General features: G+C 45.4%; 1 protein-coding gene across 1 annotated transcript in view; it reads left to right on the top strand.

Annotated features, from left to right (window-relative positions):
* Window positions 1-27,609, top strand: part of BTK (Bruton tyrosine kinase) — a 39,122-nt gene that overhangs the window by 6,116 nt on the left and 5,397 nt on the right. The window contains exons 2-15 of the mRNA XM_062183266.1: window positions 4,522-4,691; window positions 5,199-5,297; window positions 9,611-9,679; window positions 11,936-12,017; window positions 22,096-22,224; window positions 22,549-22,616; window positions 23,419-23,606; window positions 24,013-24,075; window positions 24,601-24,655; window positions 24,943-25,022; window positions 25,188-25,315; window positions 26,015-26,089; window positions 26,640-26,811; window positions 27,325-27,541. Of these exons, the coding sequence (XP_062039250.1) occupies window positions 4,551-4,691; window positions 5,199-5,297; window positions 9,611-9,679; window positions 11,936-12,017; window positions 22,096-22,224; window positions 22,549-22,616; window positions 23,419-23,606; window positions 24,013-24,075; window positions 24,601-24,655; window positions 24,943-25,022; window positions 25,188-25,315; window positions 26,015-26,089; window positions 26,640-26,811; window positions 27,325-27,541 (1,566 nt within the window). The 5' untranslated portion in view covers window positions 4,522-4,550. The remainder of the gene's footprint in view (window positions 1-4,521; window positions 4,692-5,198; window positions 5,298-9,610; window positions 9,680-11,935; window positions 12,018-22,095; window positions 22,225-22,548; window positions 22,617-23,418; window positions 23,607-24,012; window positions 24,076-24,600; window positions 24,656-24,942; window positions 25,023-25,187; window positions 25,316-26,014; window positions 26,090-26,639; window positions 26,812-27,324; window positions 27,542-27,609) is intronic.

Raw genomic sequence — 27,609 nt, 5'->3', positions numbered from 1 at the left:
CCAAAAGCCTGAATTCTCTCTTCCTCCCTGCCCCAACTGCTCTTTGCAGAAGCCATGGGGAATGACAGGATGCTGAGGAAGATGGTTTCATATCACACTTCATTAAAGGCCAAAATAAAATACTTCCCAGGATGCAACGAGGTACCATGGAAACAGCAAGGGCTACAGACAAAAGAGCAAGCGGGCATGGATGAGCTTGAACAAGTCACATAACATCTGTGAATCTCATCTTTCTCGTCTATTTGCTGTGCAGAATAAATGAACTGATACATGTAAAATGTCCAACAGTTTAAAGACTGAGAGAAACAAGAGCACCCTTCCGTCTCCCTAGATAGAGAAAGGGAATGGCTAGCATCTGGCTGGCCACTTAAGTAGTGGTTGAAAGAAGAAATAAAGAGAAAACACTGCTTCTTGGATATCTCTGGCTAAGCAGTTATTTGAAGTATAAATGACTGATTTTTTTCTAGCATCTCATGGACTCTTCCCAGTCATAGGCAGGCTCTGTATCTTTCTGAATCCTGCTCTGCTGTTGTCCTTAACGCCGTGTTATCTTACCATGAAAAAAGATAGGAGCCAAAGGCAATTTAGTTTACTGATTCTGCAAGTACTACTTATTATTAATTCCTTGGCATAGTGCAGTTGGTACGATAGCCGAACCCTTATTAATAAGCTTCCTCTTTCTGAATTCTGCTGCTCTACAGGGAGTTGGAAGGCTGCAACATGTGGCCATGGGAAAAATCCTTGCATTTGTGGTTTAATAAAGAGAACATTGCGACACTGAAACGCTATTTCTTCATTCTAAATGAAGAGCTCTGTGTCTTTCTATTACTTCTCCTCTCTTTTTCCTTTTTTCGTCTACATAAACAACTCTGTGTGCGTGTTTGTGTGTGTGGCATTCATGTCACTTCCGTTTCCCTCAGACCCCAAGTGGGGTGCAGGTTCAGTTCTCGTTGTGCATCTTTTGTGGTCAAATTGACTCTGTTAGCTGCTAAAATCATTAGAAAAGAAGAGAGAGCGTCCACAATGAGCATCCACAGCACCCTCTGCCACAGAGCTGTCCAGTACACACCAACCTCCTGGAAGGCATAAAGACAGGTGCCTCCCCTTTCTCATTGCTGGCTGATGGACTGTTGATACCTAAGGAAGAACTCTGACATTTCCTGGCTGTGTGAATCTGAAAAAAATGGGAACATTACAGCATCAGAAGAATCCTATGGAACAGGTCAAAGAAGGGGATGCCAAGCCATGGGAATCCCGGTGATCTTTCAGCTCAGTGATCTAAAGGTGGAGGCCATTTCACTCCTTGCTCAGAAGAGGTGATGGCCAGTGGGAGACCTACTTCCTCATACTTAGACCGGCACTAAACCCTACCCTAAGACAGACACTTTAGAGAAAGGATCTGTCTCATAGGAAATAAGAGCAGAGGCCAAGACCGAAGCAGATGCTGAGTCTGAGCAGGGAGCGTATCCAACAAGAGCTCACAGTGAAACTAAAGGTAAAAGGCTGGATGGGGGTGGGGGTGGTTATTGAGCTAAACAAAGCACAACAGGACATGGTTTGTTGGGATGCTTCTGACCCCATTTACTGAGCATGCTGCTCAAGGTTTTTAAGGTTTTGCCTTCTGTAATTTGAGTTTTCATTGTGAAGAGGGCATTGTAACTCACCACGGAGACACACATGATATTATTCCAGGGATTTCACTGAGTTGGCAGTTTCTGAGAACAGAGTATTATTGCTCTTATCATCGCTTCTGGGTAAATGACTAATGGTTATGTTAAAAGCAACCTCTTTGGGCTTTGAGCTACAACTATTAGAAAGAACCGATTGGTTGTCCGCTCTTATTACTTCATCACTCTTGTGAGTGCTGTTCTGAGCCAGGGAGTCAGGGTGTGGGAAATGGTTTGCCCCTTTTCCCATTTTTTCTCAAAATAGCATTTATGAATGATTGAACTAATTCACCACCAGAAGACAATGGCATCCACATCGTAGACCAGCAGCAAAGTGGAAATTTTGAACATCCCTGGTGTTCCTTTCATCTATTTTTGCCTCCCTCGTATGATAATAGAACCTTCTACACCACAGGAAAGAGCAAAATAACGATGTGGATAGCCCAGGCACCAATAGAAAACCACCCCTTGCTTTCCTCTTCTGAGCAAGAATCTGCATTGACAAGTAGAAAATAACCTGCTAACTTTATTGCTTCTGCTTCCTTGGTGCCACTAAAAACATGAGAAGTTTAGTTTAAAAAATCCCACCACTGCCACTCCCACCCCCACCTCAGGGGAAAAAACCTACCTCTAACAAAATTTGAAAAGAGGGCTGGTGATTTTTTTGGGGGGTAGTTACTTACTGCTCCATTTTTATAACAGTATTTGTTACTTCACACTTCTAATGAAAGTTTGGAATTAGTAGAAATATAAGATCTTGCATTAACTTTAGGGGAATAGCTGCTATAAAGTATTGAATTAAAGAAAAAAAAAATGGCAGGGGTTGGTGCTGTGGTGCAATGGCTTAAGCTGCTGCTTGCAACACCGACATCCTGTGTCAGAGTGCCAGTTTCGAGTCCTAGTTGCTCCGCTTCTGATACAGTTTCCTGCTAATACACCTGAGAAGGCAGTGGAAGATATCCCAAGTACTTGGGCCCTTGCCATCCACATGGGAGACCCAGATGGAGTTCCAGGCTCCTGGTTTCAGGATGACCCAGCCTTGGCTATTGCAGGCATTTGGGAAGTGAACCAGTGGATGGAATCATTCTCTCCCTCTCCCCTACCCCCATTACTCTGAATTTCGAATAAATAAAATAAAATCTTGTTTAAAAAGCCAGTGGCAGAGGTGGAATTTGGCAAAGCAGTTAAGACAGTGTCTGACACATGTGTATCCCATATCAGAGTGCCTGGGTTCAAATCCTGGCTCCACTCCCAATTCCAGCTTCTTACTAATGTGCACACTAGGAGGCAGTAGGCGATGGTAAGAGGGGGCATTTAGCCTAGCATTTAGCCCATATGGGAGTATCTGAGTTTGATTCCTGGCTCTGGCTCCTGATTCTACCTTCCTGCCAGTGCAGACCCTCTGAAGCAGTGGTGATGGTTCAAGTAATTACGTTCCTCTCCACCCATTATTCCCCACCCCATAAAAGGGAGTGTGATCACTTGCATATTGACATAAGGACGAGGGACATTTGAAGAGCATGGAGACAGCTCAGTAAGTTGTAAGGGTGAGAATAGGTGCTGAGTATTACTGACAGCTGGGTCTAGGCCAGAACCAAAGCTGGGAGCTGTTGTGGGCATTTGGGGAATGAACTAGTGAATGGCCTTTCTGTATTTAGTTCTCTAAATGGAATCCTTCTGGAGTGTGATAAGTTCAGGGAGGCTAAAAGTAGGTAACTCTTTTTAAATAAAAAGAGCTGGCGAGCCGGCACTGTGACGCAGTAGGTTAATCCTCCGCCCTTGGCATCAGAATCCCATATGGGCGCCGGTTCAAGTCCTGGCTGCTCCTCTTCCGATCCAGCTCTCTGCTATGGCCTGGGAAACCAGTGAAAGATCGTCCAAGTCCTTGGGCACTTGCACCCACGTGGGAGACCCAGAAGAAGTTCCTGGCTCCTGGTTTCGGATAGGCTCAGCTCCGGCCATTGCAGCCATTTGGGATGTGATGGATGTGGTGGAAGACCTTTCTCTCTGTTTCTCCCTCTTGCTGTCTGTAACTCTACCTCTCAAATAAATAAATAAATAATAAATAGATAATCTTTTTTTTTTAAAAAAGCTGGCATCCATAATAGTAGGACAGTTGTGTCACTTTTGCCTGATGCCATCTAAAGGAACTAATCTGAGGCAAAGAGGGCAAAAAGGCCACAGAACAAAACCTAGCCACCCCCTCAAAAAAATTGTGTCTTCAATTTCTGAACAAAGTCTCTATTCTTTGTAGCTCGGTCAGTGGGTGATGGGCAAAAGCAGTTGGGCGACAGTTCATGTGTGTCATTAACTGCAGGTGCAACCTCCATACCCTTAATTAGACTCCTTGGTTACAGAGCCCAGTGGGACAATGTTTGAAAAACTACATTCACTGTCTGATTCGCTGGGAACTTAAAATACCATAACTGCCTCAGTGGAGTTCTGGCACCTGCATTATCCCTTCTGGGGGGGGATCAAGGTCAACAGCTGTGCAGAGACTTCTGCTGTTCACAGATTCTAGACCTTATCCTGAAAGGGTAGATGGATAAAGCTGCCTCTAGACATGACGAAACACATAGACATCTGTCACGTGACCTCTAAAGCATTCCATTGCCTTACCCAAGAACCCCGTTTATGGAAACTCACAACATAGACCCATCCCATTTCCCCAATCCAGTGTGCATCCATTATACTCAAAAACTGATGGGGCTGGGGATCATGGGATGAAGATGTCAAGGTAGGAAGAAGGCTATTCGCTAGCATTGCACATTTTGTTTCATTTGAAACTAGGTAGCTAGGCATGCAGGGATGAGGATTAATGTGCTAGGACCTCAAGACCTTTCATTATCAACAGCACGCAAGTGAGCTCCGGAAGGAGAAGCTATGGCTGCAGTGATACTGGAGAGCATCTTTCTGAAGCGTTCCCAGCAGAAAAAGAAAACATCACCCTTAAACTTCAAGAAGCGCCTCTTTCTCTTGACTGTGCAGAAACTTTCCTACTATGAGTATGACTTTGAACGTGGGGTAAGTTTCCAAGCTATGAAACCCAAGTTTCAAGATTTCAAGGACTTGACTTTAAATTTTTCTTGGGAAAAAAGGTACACTTTCCTTAGTTGGAAGAGGGAGCTGGAGTGGATCTAAGTACATGTAAACTCAGCAAAAATACTTCCTAGCTTAGAACTAGCTACAGTCGTGCTGGGAAAAAGTTCAAAAGTGCTAAGAAACCACGGGGAAAAATCTTTCTGTGGAGTCTTGCAATTGGTAAGAATGAAATCCAAGAGTAGGAACTTGCTTCCTTATTTCTTATGACAAAAGCACATAGTCATTCAGTCTTCCATAGTATTTATTTGCCTTCTATTTGGTAACCAAAGAAGGATAGATTAATGGATCTGGATCGTTTCCCCCCCAAATGACATGTCCTGATAGAGTGGGAGCCACGTCATTATGTTGAATAAGATTAGATAATAAAATCTAATTATCTGCTTGCTTAAATTGCTCTTAATCTTTCTAAATTTTCTTTCTCTTTCTCAGAGAAGAGGCAGTAAGAAGGGTTCAATAGATGTTGAGAAGATCACCTGTGTTGAAACAGTGGTGCCTGAAAAAAACCCTCCCCCTGAAAGACAGATTCCGGTAAGTAGAAACCAGTGTCAAAAAAGTGGAGCAGTGGGGGGGGCCGGCACTGTGGCACAGTAGGCTAAGCCTCCACCTGCGGTGCCGGCATCCCATACAGGTGCTGGTTCGGGTCCTGGCTGCTCCACTTCCAATCCAGCTCTCTGCTATGGCCTGGGAAAGCAGTGGAAGATGGCCCAAGTCCTTGGGCCCCTGCACCCAGATGGGAGACCCGAAGAGGCTCCTGGCTCCTGGCTTAGGATCGGCACAGCTCCAGCCGTTGAGGCTATTTGGGGAGTGAACCAGTGTATGGAAGACCATTCCCTCTGTCTCTCCCTCTGTCTGTCTGTAACTCTACCTCTCAATTTTTTTAAAAAAGTGGAGCAGTGGATTTTTAAGAAACCTGAGACACTTAAATTCCCAGTGAATAGACTGGTGATGCTGTGCTATGTGAACACAGTCAAGCTCCCGTATATAATTCCACACTCTACCATGCCTTAGTTACACTAAGTGTCAGCATCTTTCCCCCATATGGGGAAAAGCTTCACCTGGAAAACTTATAACAGCAATTTTAAAATAATGCCAAGCCAAATTTCCAAACTGACCAGTGATGAGTGGTTTTATATTCCCTCAGTTACCAGGATCAGATTTAGATGATTAAATAAATCTGAATGCCAGAATCCTAGGGCTGTGAGTCACACAAGATTATTTAATATCGCAGTTTTCTTCTCACTTCTCAGAGCCTCTCCAGGACATCCTTTCTACTGACTTTTGAGTTGACTTTTTAAAATATATCATTTCTGAGGATGGCATTTAGCCTCGCGGTTAAGATGCCCATGTCACACTTCATGGTGCCTGGGGTTGATGATAGCTATCCCTCATTCCTGACTCCAACCTCCTGAAGGTGCAGAGAGTGATGATGCCCCAAGTAATTGAGTTCTTGTCACCCATGTGGGAGTGTTGTATTGACTTCCCAGCTCCAAGCTTCAGCCTGGCTCAGCCAAGGCTGTGATGGGCATTTGGGGAGTGAACCAGCAGATGGGCTCGCTCGCTCGCTCTCTCTCTCTCTCTCTCTCTGCCTGTCAAATAAAAACACTTAAATATAATTTCTGATCTCTTCCTGATCACACAAGTAATGTGTATTTGTTATAGATACTTGAAAATATTAAAAAGCACAACTTACTCCTCATGTGGGATCTCTGTCCTTAATGAGTCGTACATTGTGAATTAATGCTGTAACTAGTACTCAAACAGTATTTTACACGTTGTGTTTCTGTGTGGGTGCAAACTGTTGAAATCTTTACTTAATATATACTAAATTGATCTTCTGTATATAAAGATAATTGAAAATGAATCTCGGCTGGTGCCGCGGCTCAATAGGCTAATCCTCCACCTGCGGCGCCGGCACACCAGGTTCTAGTCCCCGTCGGGGCGCCAGATTCTGTCCCGGTTGCCCCTCTTCCAGGCCAGCTCTCTGCTATGGCCCGGGAGTGCAGTGGAGGATGGCCCAAGTCCTTGGGCTCTGCACCCGCATGGGAGACCAGGAGAAGCACCTGGCTCCTGGCTTTGGATCAGCGCGGTGTACCGGCCGCGGTGGCCATTGGAGGGTGAACCAACGGAGAAGGAAGACCTTTCTCTCTCTCTCTCTCTGTCCACTCTGCCTGTCAAAAAAAATTAAAAATAAAATAAAATAAGAAAGAAAATGAATCTTGATGTGAATGGAATGGGAGAGGGAGCGGGAGAGGGGAGGGTTGCAGGTGGGAGGGAAGTTATGGGGGGGGGAGCCATTGTAATCCATAAGCTGTACTTTTGAAATTTATATTTATTAAATAAAAGTTTAAAAAGTAGAACAAAAAAAGAAAATATTAAGAAGCACAAACATAAGATAAAATGATGCATAATCCCATTATCAAACTAAAACAACAATTAATATGTTGCTATTTACAGACTGATAGATGTTTTTCTCCACTAGCAATGTATACATATGAACTATCATATAATGCTATATGTTTAAGACAGAATCATCCTGTACATCTTGCCTTATAATTTACCTTTTCAATTTAACAACATATGAGAAAATTTTCCCCATGACAATATGCTTTCATCACTTGACTTTGATGACTGTTGGTATTCCCTATCATGTCTATGCTGTAATTTGGTTAATCTATTATTACAGAGTTAGTTTGATTCTAATTACTTGATACATAAACCATTTTAAGAGGAACATCCCTGCACGTTATCTCTTATTATTTTCCTTATAATAAACTAGAAATAAAGTTTTGTTCTTTGGGACCAGTATTGTGGCGAAGCAGGTAAAGCTGCTGCCGGTGATGCCAGCATCCCATATGGGCACCAATTCATGTCTCTGCTGCTCCACTTTCCATCCAGATCCCTGCTCATGGCCTAGGAAAAGCAGTGGAGGATGGCCCTAGAGCTTGGGCCCCTGCACCCATGTGGGAGACCTGGAAGAAGCTCCTGGCTTTGGCCTAGCTCAGTTCAGGCCATTGCATCCACCTGGGGAGTGAACCAGCAGATGGAAGATCTCGCTCTCTCTCATTCTCTCTCTCTCTCTCTGCCTCTCCTCTCTCTGTGTAACTCTGACTTTCAAATAAATAAATCTTTAAAAAAATATTCAATTGTATTCTCCCTCTCTCTCTGTCTCTCTCCCTCTCTCTGTAATTCTGACTTTCAAATACATAAATAAATCTTTAAAAAATTTCATTCTTCTCTTTATGAAATCTGTGCACTTTAGTTATTTTAATTTTTTATTCTACTTTATTTTGTAAAAGTGAAATTTGAATTTCAGACACTCCTACAAGCTATGCATGAGGCTATTTCTTATTTTCTTTCCAACAGTTGATATTTTAAGCTTAAGTTAATTTGACAGCCAAGCAAAATAGTTTTCATTGCTAACTTATTTTAAGAATTTGTTACTTACAAGGTTTGATGGTTTATACATCTGCTGCTCATTTGTAGTTTTTCATTTGTGAATTGCCTGTTAATTTTTGGTGCAATTTTCTTTGAGATATTTACCTTACTCCTAGTGCTTTTAAAGAGATGTTGGTATAGGAATATTAATCATTTAACAGTAATATATGTTGAAATAGTGCAAAGTATTATGAATATCGTAAAATATATTGAAAATATTTTTCAGTTTATTGCTTATTTATGAATTTTATTTATAGTGTTTTTTCCATATAGAGTCCTTAAGTCTGTTATCAAATTAGTCCACCTTTTCTTTAAGGGTTTTAACCTTTATTATTGTATTAGAAAGGCTTTGTCTCTCACCAGATTATATAAATAAATCACTTCAATTTGTTCTTATTCATGCTTCCATTATATAAATATATGTATATAAGATTTATTTATTTATTTATTTATTTGCAAGACAGAGTGAAAGAGAGAGAGAGGAGAGAGAGAGATTGATCTTCCATCTCCTGGTTTACTTCCCAAATAATCACAACAGCCAAAACTGGGCCCATTCAAAACCAGGAGTCAGGAACTCCATCCGGATCACCCACGTGGGTGGCAGGGACATAACTACTTTGGCTATCATCTGCTGCCTTCTCAGAGACATTAGCCGGAAGCATGATCAGAAGCAGAGGAACTGGGGTTCAAACAAGCACTATAATATGGGATGCAGGCATCTCAAGTGTCAGCCCAACCCACTGTGACATAACTCTCCAACCGTCTTTTTTTTTAAGGATTTATTTATTTATGTATTTGACAGTCATAATTAGAGAGAGAGAGAGAAAGAGAGATCTTCCATCTACCGGTTCCCCAGATGGTCACAACAGCTGAAGCCAGGAGCCAGGAGCTTCTTCTGGGTCTCCCACATGGGTAGCAGGGGCCCAGATGCTTGGGTCATCCTCTACTGCTTTCCTAGGCCACAGCAGGGAGCTGGATCAGAAATAGGGCAACCAGGGCTCATATGGGATGCCGGTGGCATAGGCGGTGGCTTTAACTGCTACACCACAATGCTGGTCCACCAGCTGTTGAATCTATCTGGAATTTACTTGGGTGTATGGTGCGAAATAGCTACCTCACCCCTACTTTCCCCCAATATTAGTGGTTAAGTGTTTGTCCCAGCGCCGATTATTGACTGATCCCCTTTTCCCAGTGAAGTGAAATGCCTGAGGCTTTGTTGTGTGAGTATGTGCATGGCCATATGGAAATGTGTTCCTACCAGATTACAGGAAGTAATCACCAAGAATCAGTATTGTCTATGTAGGAGAGACCTCTGAAACTACTGCACAAAAAACTCCTTATACCTAAGGAAATCCAGAAAAGAGCAATGCATCAACCAATAACCATGCTTTCTCCTTTCATTATAGAGAAGGGGTGAAGAGTCCAGTGAAATGGAACAGATTTCCATCATTGAAAGGTTCCCTTATCCCTTCCAGGTAAGTTGTTTTGTCTCATCAGCTCTTGAAAGGACCCTGTAATGCAATCGTTAGGGATGGGGTGCAGGGAAGAATAAGGATAGGTCCCAGTGAACGGAAGTTGAGGGGGACAAGGAAGCTGGACCAAGAAATGAGACTGACAAAGACTGAGAGCTTGCTTTTCTATTTTTCCAATCTAACGCAGTGTCTTCCAGTCTCTCCACCTCAAAGAGAATGCATAGCAGCCCATACTCTATTACCGTGTGTCTCTACTATGATAAACACATTGAGAAAGATGGTGTTTGTTGAGTGAGCATTTCACTTCCTTCTGGTTCTCCCTATCTGTCTAATGGTGGTCATGTGGGTTGAAAGGGGGACAGAAAAGGGGAGGGCAGGAGTAGTATTAGGAAGTTCAGCATTGGGGAAGGCTTATTAGACCCATTCATATACCTAAATCCCTGGAACTGCTGAGGAACCACATAAGCATCTGTTTGGTAGACGCAGTGTAAGCCACAAAGGAGAGCAAGATCTGTAGATTCAGTCTTCAGTTGGGCCTACTTATGTCCCAAGAACTCTGTAGGCCCCATGCTGTGAACATAGCAACCTCTGCCACAGCGAAAGCCAGAAAAGGAAGTGGAAAGTCTCAGGGGAGGGGGCTTGCTGTCATGGATTAATGAGCACAGCAAGACTAACAAACAAAAAGAAAATTGTAGAAGGATCTTGTTCATGTCCCTGTGTGCATCAAAGTTACAAAACCTCTGAAGGAGGGGCATTTGGAACACAGTTTTTACAGTCGTCGTTTTTCAACAAGATCATGTGGCTTGGCCCTACTAGTGGATAATGCTAAACAACAGGGAATTTAAAATTAATTTATATTTGACTTTCGATTTCATTATGTGATGGCCATTAACTTGCAAGGGTTGAAGTCACATCTTACATATTTCATACATCTCCATAATATCTAGCATATCCTGTACATCCTAGGTCTTTAAAAATGCTGTCTGACTTGATCATAGTGTTCCTTTTTTTTTTAAGATTTATTTATTTATTTGACAGAGTTACACAGAGAAAGGAGAGGCAAGAGAGAGAGAGAGAGAGAGAGAGAGAGAGAAAGAAAGAAAGAGAGGTCTTCTATTCGATGGTTCACTCCCCAGACGGCCACAATGGCCGGAGCTGCGCCCATCCAAAGCCAGGAGCCAGGAGCTTCTTCCGGGTTTCCCACACGGGCGCAGGGGCCCAATGACTTGGGCCATCCTCTACTGCTTTCCCAAGCCATAGCAGAGAGCTGGACCAGAAGCTGAGCAGACGGGACTCGAACCGGCGCCCATATGGGATGCTGGCACCACAGGCGGCAGCTTCACCCACGATGCCACAGCGCCGGCTCCAATGATAGTGTTTCACATAGGCTCTTTTTGCAGTGGGTTTATGTTTCAAATTTGAATTATTTTGGCTAATATTAGTGAGAGGAGCTCACTAGGCAGTGGAGGGGTGAATTAGCCATGAATGAAATTTTTGCTCTATCTTATGCAAGTGAATAACCGAGACTTAAGGTATATGAGTATGAATCATCACCACTTCAATTCTCTTCTCTGCCAAAGTTTTATAATAAGGTCATAAAGGGCCGGCGCCATGGCTTAACAGGCTAATCCTCCGCCTTGCGGCGCCGGCACACCAGGTTCTAGTCCCGGTTGGGGCACCGGATTCTATCCCGGTTGCCCCTCTTCCAGGCCAGCTCTCTGCTATGGCCCAGGATTGCAGTGGAGGATGGCCCAAGTGCTTGGGCCCTGCACCCGCATGGGAGACCAGGAGAAGCACCTGGCTCCTGGCTTCGGATCAGCGCGATGCGCCGGCTGCGGCGGCCATTGGAAGGTGAACCAACGGCAAAAAGGAAGACCTTTCTCTCTGTCTCTCTCTCTCACTATCCACTCTACCTGTCAAAAAAAAAAAAAAGGTAATAAAGTATCCTTCACTAGCTAAAAACAATCCTGCCTCTGCCCAGTACAGAGGGAAATGTTATGAAGTGAATTTATACACAAACTAAAATGCAAGTCAAGGGGACCTAGGAGTATTCCAAAAGCTAAGAGACTCTAAGCCCTGTATCGCTGGATATGAGTAGTTCTTCAGGCAACTTACATGGCCCCAGCACGACTGCTGACTGAGGCCCTTGCTTTTGTTGTCCACACGAATATTCAAAGTTGTACCTCAGGAGTAGATCCTTCAAGTTCATTCCTTCTTTCTGAGTCCTAACTGCTGAAGTCTATATGTCCATTGCCCTAGGTTGTGTATGATGAAGGGCCTCTTTACGTCTTCTCCCCAACTGAAGAACTGAGGAAGCGTTGGATTCACCAGCTCAAAAATGGTAAGAGTTATGGGGAAATAAGGCAGCTTCCAAGGAAAGAAGCAAGGGGAAAGGGAGGGAGGGAGAGACAGAGAAAGAAGCAGAGTCAGAGACGGAGGAGAGAGGGGAGCAAGGAAGCAGAAAGGTAGAGAGAGGAGGAAGAATGGATAACAGGGGAGAAAAAAGAGGAGAGGAAGGGCAGAGAAAGGGAGGCAAAAATATTGTATTTTGCTTCAGCATCAATGATACAACTGAGTTTAATAATACATTTTTAAAGATTGTATTTATTTATTTGAGAAGCAGAGTTACAGATGGAGAGAGGGAGAGATGGAGAAAAAGGTCTTCCGTCCGTTGGTTCACTCCCCAAATGGCTGCAATGGCTGGAGCTGTGCCGATCCAAAGCCAGGAGCCAGGAGCTTCTTCTTGGTCTCCCATGCGGGTGCAGGGGCCCAAGGACTTGGGCCATCTTTTACTGCTCTCCCAGGCCATAGCAGAGAGCTGTTTTGGAAGTGGAGCAGCCAGGACTCAAACCAATGCCCATATGGGATGCTGGCACTGCAGACTGCAGCTTTACTCACTATGCCACAGCGCTGGCCCTTAATAATACATTATGTGAATAACAGATAACACACAAAACTAAGAATTTCCACTCACTTCCACCACTCTCTGCTACAATTTTGTGCCCTCATTTCCATGTTTATAAAAAAAAGTCCCCTGGAGCTGGCACTGTGGCCTAGTGGATGAGGCCGACGCCTGCAGAGCCGGCATTCCATATGGGCACCAGTTCAAGTCCTAGATGCTCCACTTCCAATCCAGCTCTCTGCTATGGCCTGGGAAAGCAGTAGAAGATGGCCCATGTCCTTGGGCCCCTGCACCCGAGTGAGACACCTGGAAGAAGCTCCTAGCTCAAGGCTTCGGATCAGCGCAGCTCCAGCCGTTGCAGCCATCTGGGGAGTGAACCAGCAGATGGAAGCCCTCTCTCTCTCTCTACATCTCTTTCTCTTTGTGTAATTCTGACTTTCAAATGAATAAATCAATCTTAAAAAAAAGTCCCATCAATGGCTATGCAATACTTAGAATCCTGAGTATGACAAAAAAATTAAATGGATGATATACGAGCATGCTTGAAGCCTTTGAGTCCTTTTCTACCATTCATTTACAAGCGGGGTGACTTCTGGCAAGTAGGCCGACCAAGCTCTTTCGAAGCTCAGTTTCTTCCTCTGAAATGGTGACTGCTGTATCTATCTCCGGAGCTGTCCTAAGGATCAAATGAAGTAATGATGCATGTGAAGGATGTAGCAAACCGTGAAGTACTGTACAGGAAAGACTGTACATCCCTTCGTCGTGGATAAATATTTACCAGGGAGCTATTTTGTGTTCCCTTCTTCCGGAGGATATAAACTTGGACATATTTTTAGCATCTCGCATAGACCATATAGTATGTTCTGATAAACCTGACCGTAAATGCTTGCAGTACTGGATGAATGCACACATATTTGTGTGTATATATAGCCACATGTCAAGTGACTGAGAGATTAATTGGTTGAGTTGACATCAGGAAAGGCTGCCTAGAGAAACAGGAAGAAGGGCAGACTGATAACAGTATGGTTGGGTTATTGCATAATAGCCCTTTGTCTTAATAAACATTTAGATTCTCATAGTCAGTGGTAGGTTAAAACAGCCTTGGTCACAGCCTTTAATGCAAGTATAATTGGTCTAAATTATAATCACCAAGTCCTTCAAACTGAAACAGGAGGGGAGAAAGGACGAGAAGGTCATTTATTGAATTCATGGTGAGTGCCAGACTCAGAACAGATACTGTACATTATTTCATTTAATTCTCACAACATTGTGCTAAAAACAATAATAATAGCAAATGCTTAATGAGCACTTACTATGCCCCAGGCTGTATGCCAAGTGCTGCAATGTATTACCTCAGTTAGCCCTCACAATAATCTTATGAAATGTATATTATTCCCCTATTAATACATGAGGCAATGGAGGATCAGAGAGATTACATAGTTTGCTCATAGTCACATTGCTAATTGCATAACACAGCCTAGATTTTTTTAAAAAGATTTATTTATGTATTTGAAAGGCAGCATTACAGAGAGAGAGTGAGAGAGAGAGTGAGAGAGAGAGTGAGAGAGAGATCTTCCATCTGCTGGTTCATTCCCCAAATGGCTGCAACAGCTGGAGCTGGGCCGATCCAAGGCCAGGAGCCAGAAGCTTCCTCTGGGTCTCCCCCTTGGGCCATCTTCTGCTGCTTTCCCAGATGCATTAGCATGGAGCTGGACCAGAAGTGAGACCCATCCAGCGTCCATATGGGATGCTGGTGCTGTAGGCTGCAGCTTTACCCTCTATGCCACAGTGCCAGCCCTCACAGCCTGGATTCTTACCATATCCCTGAGTCTGTATGACCCCAAAGCCCAAGCTCATTGCACAGTTTTATGGCACTTGGTTTCCAAGCCTAGAAATTTCACATTATGTTGATTGCAAAACATTCTAGAGTAAGGCCATGTTGACTATTACAAATAGGTGGTATCCTGCACCACACAGTTCAGTTCTTTTGAGGGTACATATTTTGAGGTAAGGGGTCTACTTTAGCTCTGAGGGTACAAAGTGAGCAAACTGTTCAATAGTGCTTATTATGGTCCAGGCCCTTCTCTACATTCTATATATAGAATGTTTATTCTTCACATTAACCATATATGGCAGTTATTTTCAACATTCCCACATCACAGATAAGAACACTGAGGTACAAACAGGTTAAGTACCTTGTCTGAGGGCACTCAGTTAGTGACAGGGTCAGGCTCTGAACATAGACTCAAGACTCGTGCCCTGAAATGATATGCCATTTTTAAGCCATGTAAATATTTGCAGAGACTGAGATTGAGCTCTGGTGGGTGTATACATGAATACATTAAAAAGTTTGTGGAAAATTTAATTAAAAATAAGTTTATTTTGATGTAAAACATTTTGAAATGCTTTTGTGTGGAGCATAATAAAAAACTTCATGAGAATGGATATTATGAAAACCTGTGTGGCTGGCGCCGTGGCTTAACAGGCTAATCCTCCACCTTGCAGCGCCGGCACACAGGGTTCTAGTCCCGGTTGGGGCACCGGATTCTATCCCGGTTGCCCCTCTTCCAGGCCAGCTCTCTGCTATGGCCCAGGAAGGCAGTGGAGGATGGTCCAAGTGCTTGGGCCCTGCACCCGCATGGGAGACCAGGAGAAGCACCTGGCTCCTGGCTTCGGATCAGCGAGATGCGCCGGCTGCAGCGGCCATTGGAGGGTGAACCAACGCCAAAAAGGAAGACCTTTCTCTGTCTCTCTCTCTCTCACTATCCACTCTGCCTGGCAAAAAAAAAAAAAAACCAAACCTGTGCATGGATTTAAAAAAAAATGCTTAGTACCAAAACAAACAACTTTTAAAAAATTATTTATTTATTTATTTGCAAGGCAGAATTACAGAGAGAGAGAAAGAGAGAGATCTTCCATCCACTGGTTCATTCCCCCAGATGACCACAACAGCCCAGGGCTGGGCCAGTCTAAAACCAGGAGCCAGGAACTCCATCATGGTCTCCCACATGGGTGGCAGGGGTCCAGGCACTTGGGCCATTATCTATCACCTTCCCAGGCACATTAACAGGGAGCTAGGTCAGAAGCAGAGCAGCGGAGATGCAAACCTGCACTCTGACGTGGGGTGCCCCTGTTGCAAGTGGCAGCTTAACCTGCTGCATCACAATGCTGGCCCATCTCCATAAACTTTTTGAAATATCTTCAAATATTTATACTCCTTCCTTTCTTTTTTTTTAAAGACTTATTTATTTTAAAGGCAGAGTTAAAGAGAGAGAGAAGGAGAGGCAGAGAGAGAGAGAGAGAGAGAGAGAGGTCTTCCATCTGCTGGTTCACTCCCTGGATGGCCACAACAGCCAGCACTGTTCTGATCCGAAGCCAGGAGCCAGGAGCTTCTTCCGAGTTTCCCACGCGGGTGCAGAGGCCCAAGAACTTGGACCATCTTCCACTGCTTTCCCAGGCCATAGCAGAGAGCTGGATCAGAAGCTGGAGCAGCCAGGCCTTGAACTTGCGCCCATATGGGGTGTCGACACTTCAGGCCAAGGTGTTAACCCGCTGCGCCACAGCACCGGCCCTGCCACGGTGTCTCATACAACGCTTTGCATGTTGAAATGGAGCAGTACATCATTTTGTGATGTGATCTTTCTGTGGGAGTAAGCAACCACTGACAACTTGGGCTCCACACTGATGGATGGCTGGGGTTGAATTTGTACATAGGGGAAAATGAGGCCAACTGGCTGAGGGAAAAAGAGTATGGGATGTTTGTTAGTAGCTCCTTCACGCTTCAAATATGAACTTTAAAACCAGTTGTGGTGTAGTCCAACAAAGATTTGGCTCGACCCACCACTAGATTCAAGGTGTGAGTCATGACCGAGGATAGGGATAGCCAGCTTCTAAGCCTGACTTGTCAACTCAGACGTTAAGCTTATCATGTTGCTTATGTGCCGCTATTGAAGTTTATTAGCTGAGTAAAATTACAGCAAGCTAAAAGTAAAGCAAAAACAAACAGAAACACCACCCTTCTGCTGGGTCAGTAGCGTGAGTTAGGACTGTGGCTGTGTCCGATTTTGCCTTCTCTTCCCTTATGTTTCACGGAAGGCATTTTTGCCCCTTTATTCCACCTGGGTATATATCTTGTTGAACCTGCCCAGGGCAGATGACAAGAGCCAAAAAGTTGGCACCTTCCAAAAAATTCCATGATTTCTGGGAGATTTAGATTCAAGTCCTAACAAGCCCAGGACAGCCCCAGGTGCTAGCAATGCCAGTAGTGAGCTATTCTGGAGCCATAAAATCCCATTTTAGTGATGTTATCCTGCTTTGGGGTAAAATGTATCAATTGTAAATCACTAACAAGGAAAGGAGAACTCATCAGTATACTGGCTACCTCCGGTGGTATTGACCATGAAGAGGCATGAGGGAGCCTTCTGAGGTCCTGGATCTGAATGTAGGTTAAATAGTACAGACAAATGGGATTCGCTGTATACCTTGGATCTGTGCACTTTACTAGGTGTAAATTATACCTCAATTTTTAAAATAGAGTCTCAAGTACCTCTTATCTAGGTGCCAAGTTTTCTTAATGGCATTCTCCATGCAAAGGAAGTATATACTTAGCCACAGGCTCTCCCCTTCCATTACTTTGAACATGGAAGTGAGCACTTCTGTGTTGCAGCACCATGGATCTTTGTCCATATGCATCCTTGACTCTTAATTTGGTCGAGCTAAAAGAAGCTATCCTAATTGCACTTTAAAAATCAGCAAATAAATTGCCTCACACCACCAGAATTAATGAAAGAAAGGCATTGACAAAACAATGACCGACCAACGTGGGAAGGAATGACTCATGGCTGTCTGAAACAATTTGAGACATTATCCTGATAAACTTGGACAGAAGAGACCAACCCCTAAAGTGCTTGCAGAATGTGAGCCAACCATTCGCGCTTCCCAGACAGGGCTGGCCCTGTGCATTCGTGAAGCAAGCGGTCTCCCCTAGCCCTCCCACTTGGATACCCTGCTTTTGCAATCCTCTCTAAATTAGCTGGAAATACCAGCTCTGGATGAGACAACAAAAGGAGGCACCTCTTAAAGGCAGGCAATATTTTGGAATGCAGGGAGGGTTCTTACTGAGTGTGCTGGGGGTGGGAAGGGCAGGAATGTTTTTTCCCCTTCATTAGTATATTAGCTCAGTTTATCAGAGCCACTAGTTGTCAACTGGTGTCCAGAGGACGTCCAAGGGTCTTTAAATCCCTGAGTGAAGGGGCGTGGCATGGGGGATAGGTGGCAGAGGTGGAAGTAGTGGGAGCAAGCAGTCCTGGCAGGAAAGCGTAGTAGTGACATTGTTTAGAATCATCAGTGCCTGGTATAAAAAGAGACAGACACACTTGTGATGGACTTTATTATTGCCTTAAAGTTCTCCAGGGGCAGGCACTTGGCCTAGAGGCTAAGCCATAGATGGAACATCCACACTCCATATCAGAGATGTGGGTTCAAGTCCTAGCTCTTGACTCCAGCTTCCTGCTGATCTGCACCCCGGGAGGCAGTTGGGATGTCTCAAGTAGTTGGGTCCCTGCCACCCATGTGGGAGACCAGATTGAGTTTGCAGTACAAGCTTTGGCCTCACCCAGTCTTTGGGAGTGAACCTGCGCATGCGAGTGACCACGCCACCAACCCCCATCTCTCTTCCTCTCAGATAAATTTATTCTGAAAACCTGAACTTCTCTATAGACCATGCAGCCTCTTATAGTCTTCACTAGGTCTGAACAGCTCCCACCACCCTGCCCTTGGTAATAGTGAAGAAGAGTACTGGAGAAATGGGAAGAGGGCTGAGGGGAACAGGGGAGAGTGGTTACAAGTCTCCAAATCCACATTAAGAAAAGCATCAAGTAGTAGGTTTTCTTTAAAGATTTATTTATTTATTTATTTGAAAGGCAGAATTAAGAAGCAGAGAGGAGAGAGAGAGAGAGAGAGAGAGAGAGAGAGAGAGAGAGGTCTTCTATATGCTGGTTCACTCCCCAATTGGCCATAGCAGCCAGAACTGCACGAATCTGAAGCCATGTGCCAGGAGCTTCTTCCGGGTCTCCCACGCGGGTTCAGGGGCCCAAGTGCCTGGGCCATCTTCTGTTGCCTTTCCAGGACATAACAGAGAGCTGGATCGGAAGAGGAGTAGCCTGGACTAGAACTGGCACCCATATGGGATGCTGGCACTGCAGGCGGAGGCTTAACCTACTGCACCACAGTGCTGGCCCCCAAATAGTTTTTAAAGACAGCAATTTCATTCACTTAGTACAAACTGCACCTGGCCACCAGAAGTTTCTAGTCCTTCCCCAACAATCTTACGTGAGTGGAGTATGACCAGCAAGCCAGTGGAGAGAGCACGTGGCACTCTTCTCTGCGTTGGGGCCTTGTCCCTACAGTGTGAGGGGTTTTAACTGCTGATAACAGGGCCCTGTGGCTCATGACTGACATTTGATTGACAGCTGGGAGTGGCATACCTCTGGGCTGTCTGCACATGTGGAGGGTAAAAGCCACACAGACACAGACACAGACACAGACACAGACACAGACACAGATACACCAAGAGAGAGTCTGCCCAGCAGAGCAGGCTGGGTGGCATTCTAGGGCCTGTAACACTGGTTGGTAGGTGAGAGCGCCAGGGGGTTTGGCCCAGAGCTCCGGGTCTGAGGTCCTGGTGGCCATCATAGCTGCACCTCGGCTCAGCTCGCACACTTTAACAGGTGAAACCGCAGCATGAGCTGTCTTGAGTGGAGCCCAGCAGAGAACAGGGTCCCTGGATCGACCCCTGGAGCTGGGCTTGTGGGCCCCTCCCCTGTTGCTCACGTCTAATTATCTACTGGAGAGAAGGACTTGAGCTGTTTCTACAGTGGAAATTTTTGGGGTTTTGTTTTCGTCTCTCTTTTTTTTAAGTTATGCGTGATTCTTTGCAATAACTGCTGACATACGTATGTACTCAAATGTGCCTGTTCTTGCCCTGGTGCTCACTACAGTCAGTTGTTTCCATTGTCTTGGCTTCTCCCAGTATCTTTCTAGGATTGTAAAATTTATTTTGAAATCCAGTGTTACCTAAAGAGAGAGAGAGAGAGAGAGAGAGAGAGAGAAATCTTCCATCCGCTGGTTCACTCCCCAGATGGCCACAATGACTGGGGCTGGGCCAGGCAGAAGCCACGAGCCAGGAGCTTCATCAAAGTCTCCCACGTGAGTGCAGGGGCCCAATCACATGGGCCATCTGCTGCTTTCCCAGGCACATTAGCAGGGAGCTGGATCAGAAGTAGCCAGAACTCGAACTTCTGCCCATTTGGGATGCTGGTGTCACAGGCAGTAGCATTACCCGCTATGCCACAATGCTGGCCCCTTCTCCTAGTATCTGACACCATGAGCTCTGGATGACTTTTCTCATTCACTTCCTAATAAAATTCTCAAGATGCCACAGTGTTTTTTTTTTAAAGATTTTATTTATTTTCTTGAGAGGTAGAGTTACAGAGAGAGGGAGACACAGAGAGAAAAGTCTTCCATCCACTGGTTCACTCCCCAAATGACGCAACAGCCAGAGCTTCCAAAACCAGGAGCCAGGAGATTCTTCCAGGTCTTCCATGCAGGTGCAGGGACCCATACACTTGGGCCATCTTCCACTGCTTTCCCAGGCTACAAGCAGAGAGCTGGATCAGAAGAGGAACAACCAGGACTTGAACCAGTGCCTGTATGGGATGCCAGCACCACAGGCAGGGCCCAAGTGCCACAGTGCCAGCCCCAAGATGCCATAGTATTAGTAACAGTGGTACTAATTCATCCTAGCTGCAATCTACTCTTTGCAAAAATACTTTGGCTTCTGGGAGCTCTTTTGAGTGTCATGACTCTGTGAGGGAAATGGAGCTGCTGCCTTTATCTCTGGCAATGGGCTCAGCCCAGCTCAGGAGTCTTAGAAAGACTGGACAGAATTATTTTCATTTCTCCCCCTGGGCTCAGCTCTATTGACTGTTCTATGAATATAGACAGCCCAATACAGAAGTTCTCACTAAGGCAAATGTTCCTAAAAGATCGCTCAGGGAACTGGGAAATTGCTATGTTAAAAGTTGGAGGTAGAGGCTGGCGCCGTGGCTTAACAGGCTAATCCTCCGTCTTGTGGTGCCGGCACACTGGGTTCTAGTCCCAGTTGGGGCGCCGGATTCTATCCTGGTTGCCCCTCTTCCAGGCCAGCTCTCTGCTATGGCCTGGGAAGGCAGTGGAGGATGGCCCAAGTCCTTGGACCCTGCACCCGCATGGGAGACCAGGAGAAGCACCTGGCTCCTGGCTTCGGATCAGCGAGATGCGCTGGCCACAGCGGCCATTGGAGGGTGAACCAACGGCAAAAAGGAAGACCCTTCTCTCTGTCTCTCTCTCTCTCTCACTATCCACTCTGCCTGTCAAAAAAAAAAAGTTGGAGGTAGGAGCAGGCATAGTGGTGCATCAAGTTAAGCTGCCACTTGGAGCACCTGCATCACATATTGGAAGCCCAGTTTGTGTTCTGGCTACTGTGTGCTTTTCCGGTCCAGCTTCCAGCTAATGCATTCTGGGAGGCAGAATATGATGGTCCCGAGTGCTTGGGCCCCTGCCATCCACATGGGAGACACAGATGAAGTTCTGAGCTTCTGGCATTGGCCTGGCCCAGCCCTGGCTGTTTGCAGGCATTCGGAAAGTGATTCAATGGATGTAAGATATCTCCCTTCTCTCTGTCTCTGTGTGTATCTGCCTTTCAAGTAGATTAAAATAAATAATATTTTTTTAAAGCTGGAGTAAGGGGCAGGCATTCAGAACACTGGTTAAGTCTCAGCTTAGGACACAGCATCCCGTAATGAAGTGCCCAAGTTTGGGTTCGGGTTCCACTCTCCATTTAGGCTTCTGCTTATGTGCACTCTGAGAGGCAGCAACTGATGATTCAAGTAGCTGATCTTTGCCACTCATGTGGGACACCTAGATCACCTAGATTGAGTTCCAGGCTCCTGGCTTCAACTTGGCCCAGCCACAGCTGATGCAAGCATTTGGGGAGTGAACCAGCAGATAGGAGGTCTCTCTGTGTGTCTCTGGTTATGTTTGTTTCTCTGCCTTTCAAATAAGATAAATAAAGTAAAATGAAAATAAAATACAAGTTGGAGTGAGAGTTTGTCTTGGGCACATTGTTTCCCTTATCTAGAAAATGAGCACCATCATCAACACCTGCCTTACAGAAAAAAAGATAATGGCTACTGGGAAAATATAGATAATATTTCTGTTGGGCCCTGGAGCCATCAGATAGTCTTATCATGTTGGTCAGAGATGACAGACCGCTAGCAAGAACCAGACAGGAAGTGTCCAGTGCCAGGGCACAGGCAGGCGGGCTCATCATGTGAGCCAACTGGCCCTGTGGTCTGTTTTTCTTCAGGGTGGCTGGGGAGGGGCAGTTGTTTGGAGCTCAGCACATCAGAGAGGAAAACATGCAAACGGTGGATTCCCTGTGTCAGTCATGATGTCTCCGTCTTCTCTTCTGCTACAGTAATCCGGTACAACAGTGATCTGGTTCAGAAATACCACCCTTGCTTCTGGATCGATGGGCAGTATCTCTGCTGCTCTCAGACAGCCAAAAATGCTATGGGCTGCCAAATTTTGGAGAACAGGAATGGAAGTAAGAGCTCTGATCAATACAACTTCTTCCTCCTTTGACTCACTCTCAATAAGGGGCTGTGCCAAACCCGGGGACAAAGCATAAGGTTGTACATTTTGGCCACTGCACAGATAGACCTGGCAGAGGCGATTACTGGGAATGGAAATCTTAGATGGTAATCTGTTCTCTAAGACATGTGACCTGGGGGACTCTATCTACTTGGACTTTTTTTTTTTCTATCTTGCCTAAAGGCACTGTGCACTTCAGCACAGTCCTTGAGCAAGTCTATCTCTGGGCCCTTTCCTAAAATTCATTCCTTGTCATCACTGGCTTCTTGTTTTGCAGGCTTAAAACCAGGGAGTTCTCACAGAAAGACAAAAAAGCCTCTTCCTCCAACGCCTGAGGAGGACCAGGTATGCCGGGATATAGGGTGCTGCTAGTATTTAAGTGGAAACTTACAACCAAACCATGAAAACGAAACACACCAGAGTCCTGGAATTCCACTGCAACTAGGCAGTGTTCATCAGTATTCTTGCCAAGACAGATTTCTCCTTCTAATTAGAACTTTCTCTTCAACGGAAAGATAGAGGGCTGTTAGATAGTTTTTGGTGACCATTTAATTCAACCACCTGTTTCAAACAAAGCCTACTTTTTAAGTGAAAAGTATTTTCAAACATAAAGTTGAAAGAATTTAACCCTGAACACTCATATACCCGAAACTTAGATTCTACTGCTAACATTTTACTTTCATACTTGAGTTTTTTTTTTCCTTGACCTTTCTCATATATCATAAGGAGGTAGGGCAGGTATTATTCTATTTATTTTACAAACAAGTAAGCCAAGGTTAAGTCAGTTATTAGCTCCACCTACCAGTTGAGAGCTAAGCAGATTTCCTGAGTATGGCTGTATGTGGGTTTTGCCCAGAGAGCTTTGAACAGACTGATGCCTGGTCCCACTCCCAGAGATCTCAACACAGCTGGCACGTGGGAAATTTCCTGAGCTTCAGGAGTGTTAAACTCTCTCCAGGTGATCTTCATGTGCATCCCAGGTTAAGAACACCCGCTTTAGTGCCCAAAGATGGTGTTAAAGGAATGTAGAATAAATCTTGCATTACGTTTGATTTGGGTTAGAATGGTGTCACTAGTAAGTGGAAGAGTTAGGAGAGTGCTTACCATGTAGCCACCTTCCTTACTTTTTCTCCTAACTACTACACAGATCTTGAAAAAGCCACTGCCCCCTGAGCCAACAGCAGCACCAGTCACCACAAGTGAGCTGAAAAAGGTGGTAGCCCTTTATGATTACATGCCGATGAATGCCAATGACCTACAACTGCGCAAGGGTGATGAGTATTTTATCTTGGAGGAGAGCAACTTACCGTGGTGGCGAGCACGGGATAAAAACGGGTGAGTTCATGCCAGCCCTTCCTGAGCCTTGTACCCGCCCACTCCACACACATGCCAAATGCTGCAGCATAATTGTCCTGCTCGCTCTCCTGATCAGAGAGGGTTTTTCTGACACCAGAGAGAATATGCTCTCCTTCCAAGCACTTCCCAGTATGCAGTTCTACACATGGCCTCTGTCCCCTTTCTGAGTCTCCGTTGTAGTGCACAGATAACCAACACCACGTGTGCAGAAGCTGCACACTTCACGGGCCTAACCATGCATGGTAAAAGGGGTCCTCTGAGAGAGAAGAGTGACTTACAGGCTTCCGTTTGGAATTGGTTCTGAGCTCAGAAGTGTGGGCATATGAATCTGTTTCCTCCAGGATGGGGAAGTGTTGGACGATCTGCTACGTTGTCTCCTTTACAGGCAGGAAGGCTACATTCCTAGTAACTATGTCACCGAAGCAGAAGACTCCATAGAAATGTATGAGTGAGTATGCTTGTGCTCCCAGCACACAATCTTCCACGAGGAACAAAATATATACTTTTCTACCCATTTGACAAAATTGTTTTCATTTCAAGATACATGTTCAAATTAGTGCCGACTGGTCCAGTGATGCCACCACCCCAAGTTAGTGCCTTTGTCTTGCCTTCACCCTGAACATCCTCTGCTTATGAGAGCTGGGAGGGCACCATGCCCTCAAATCCAGAAGAATAACACTCAAAGAAAAGGGTTGATAACCTGATGGCACTCACTTTGAGTGCCCCAGTCCCTGAACTCTCCCCTGAAACCCCTGCTATCTACCTTTGCCCTCTATGCACCATTCCCGTGAGTCTGCAGTGCCAACCTGGGTTTGGGAAAGGGACAACATGTGATGTGCATTTGTCAGGCACTCAAGAAAGAGTTTGAGTGCAGTGATTGAACCCCTGGCAGGGACCAACCCTGGAGAGCACTCGGACCTCTGAGCTGCCTTCAGTGGGGCCCCAGAGCCGCTCAAGAACTCTCCTCCCACAGGTGGTATTCCAAACACATGACTCGGAGTCAAGCCGAGCAACTGCTCAAGCAAGAGGTGAGTGCATGACCACGAGCAAAGGGCATTCCCTTTGCACGGTGAGTGAGGATCCTGGATGGAGGGCTTGCTCTGTACTCCACCTTCAGGCGAGGCAGTGTCAAGGGCGCCATCATCTGCGGTACCAATTCCACTTTGCGGTATCCCAATCAGTGCAGCTACAGCTCAAGCGTGGAACTTGGCAGTAAAATCATGAATCGTTTCTATTCTGCCTCAGGATCGGGCAAGCGGGACGCCCATGTGGATGCTACTTCCTCCTATGTTCAGCTTCTTTTTTGTCGTTTCAGGGGAAAGAAGGAGGTTTTATTGTCAGAGACTCCAGCAAAGCTGGAAAATACACCGTGTCTGTGTTTGCTAAATCTACAGGGTGAGTGCTACTACTGTTCGTGGACAGGGTGCTCTCCCAACAGCTCCTTAATGGTGTGCCCCTCCTACTTCCTCTAGCCCCTGAACCCAAAACTCACCCCCCTTCACCTCTTGGGTCCTGCTGCCCCTTGTTCCCAAGGCACTGACTAAGCAGTCACTTCTTTAGGGACCCACAAGGAGTGATACGCCATTATGTTGTGTGCTCCACGCCTCAGAGCCAGTATTACCTGGCTGAGAAGCACCTTTTCAGCACCATCCCCGAGCTCATTAACTATCATCAGCATAACTCTGCGGGTGAGTACCGGGGGCAGCCAAGAAGAAGGATGCTACAACACCAGGAGAAGCAATTCTGGACAAGATGGCCAGGGGGAGCGTATACCTCACAGGGCAGTTGAACGAGCTGTGAAAGTAAAATCCTTGTAAAGTCAGGTAGGGGTCCTGTCAAGAGATGGTCAAAGGCCAACCTTACACCCAAATTGGTGCTGACTTCTTACTGAAACTCAGTGCCAAGGAAAGACACAGAGGAGACTGGTGATGAACCAGTCAGACAGTGTTTTTTTGAGTTCCTGCTATGTACTAAGCAATTTCCTCTGTTCTAAAGGAGAATGCAGGAAAATTCTGAGTCAAGATCCCTGTCCACAAAGAACATACATGTTAGCATCATTTCTGAGTAGTGTAGAAATTCTAAAGCCTGGCATGCATATATGGGATAGGCTTCATTGAGAAGACAGGATGTGAGTTAAGCCTGGGCTGGGAGGTATGAATATATTCAGTTGGGATGGGGTGTATTTCAATAGTATTTTCTTATCTTGTCTCTGAAAGCTCTTTTGTGAGAGAAGAAACTTCCAGAAAAATGTGGGTTTGTAAAGATCTCCTGGGATTTAAAATATGCTAGAGAGATGCATACTGAAAGTGAGAGGCTTTAAGTGAGGATGTGGGAAGCATCCCATCCTCTGTGCTGCACCAACAGCATGATCTCTCTGTATGTTACAGGACTCATATCCAGGCTCAAATATCCGGTGTCTCAACAAAACAAGAACGCACCTTCCACTGCAGGCCTGGGCTACGGTAACCGCTTATCTCTCTGCAGTAGAGTAAACTGGCCAGTTGCAAGGCCTACCTTTACAGACCTTGCCTTAGCAAGTGACCTTGAGGGTCACTGTCCTACCTCAGCTGCCTCAAGGAAGGTTAAGACAGAACCAAGCAAGAGTTATTTAATGATTTTCTCCCTCTAGTGGCTCCTACTGGCACTGCAAAAAATGTAGCTTCATAAAGGGGTTTGTTGATGGTGAGGGTCTTTTTCTCTTTTATTTTTAATTCTAGTAGAAAGTTTCAAGACCATTCCTGAGTTTATTAACTAGCAGCATTAAAATAATCATAAATGGATTTGTGGAAGTTGTCTATTTTCTTACTTTCTGGCCAACTTGTACCTAAAATTTCTAGATTCCTCCAACCAGTAACCCTGTCCCTGAGATTTACTTCAGCAAAAATAAATTAATATTCCTGAGAATTTCCTTTTTACTACTTTTCCTATTTCTACTTCAGTAAGGATTCTCACATATGATAAGAACTGCATATATATGAACCCCAAAGAATCACACTATGACTTTGTTGTTAGGATCATGGGAAATCGATCCAAAGGACCTGACCTTCTTGAAGGAGCTGGGGACTGGACAATTTGGGGTAGTGAAGTATGGAAAGTGGAGAGGCCGATATGACGTGGCCATCAAGATGATCAGAGAAGGCTCTATGTCTGAGGATGAGTTCATTGAAGAAGCCAAAGTTATGATGTGAGTTACAGCCAAATTCAACTCTCAATCCAGATGTTGGACTCTAAAAATGCCCAGGACAAGCCAGGGTGGTTTATGGTGACTTACAGTGAGATTTGGGAGCAGGGACTGGGGTCAACCTCTGATTGGTGGGTGTCCTAACTGCTGAAATAATCATTTATTTGTCCTAGATATTGGTTGAGAATAGTGTTGGTCGTGGTAATGTATGATCACAATAGCATTTGGGGGCAAATGTAGCCAATGAGACGTTAGAAAAAAAGACTAATTCTAATTTAGCATTGGTGTTCTTTCACCCCCCAGACTTGTTTCCTGTTTCATTGATGGGCTCCAAATCCCGGATCACCCCACATCTTAGGCAATTTTGGGGCTTGGGGTGGGAAGGAGGAAAGTAAACTCACTGTTACGGTCCCTTTTCTGGTGCTCTAGGCCAAGGCCAACCCCTTTCCTCCCCCACTCCTTTATGGCTACTGTTCAGAACTAAAAGGGAAGACTAGTTCCTTGCCTCTCCTGTAGGAACCTTTCCCATGAGAAGCTGGTGCAGTTGTATGGTGTGTGCACCAAGCAGCGCCCCATCTTCATCATCACTGAGTACATGGCCAACGGCTGCCTCCTGAACTACCTGAGAGAGATGCGCCATCGCTTCCAGACTCAGCAGCTGTTGGAGATGTGCAAGGATGTCTGCGAAGCCATGGAATACCTGGAGTCAAAGCAGTTCCTTCACCGAGACCTGGTGGGATCTCAGGAGGACTAGCCTGGGGCCCAGGGGCTGAGGGGTGGAGGCGGCAGTGGAGGATATGC

The sequence above is a fragment of the Lepus europaeus genome, chromosome X, assembly GCF_033115175.1.
Source record: "Lepus europaeus isolate LE1 chromosome X, mLepTim1.pri, whole genome shotgun sequence".
NCBI classification, from domain to species: Eukaryota; Metazoa; Chordata; class Mammalia; order Lagomorpha; family Leporidae; genus Lepus; species Lepus europaeus.
Note: the sequence above shows the minus strand (reverse complement) of the source record. Positions and strands in the feature narration are given on the sequence as shown.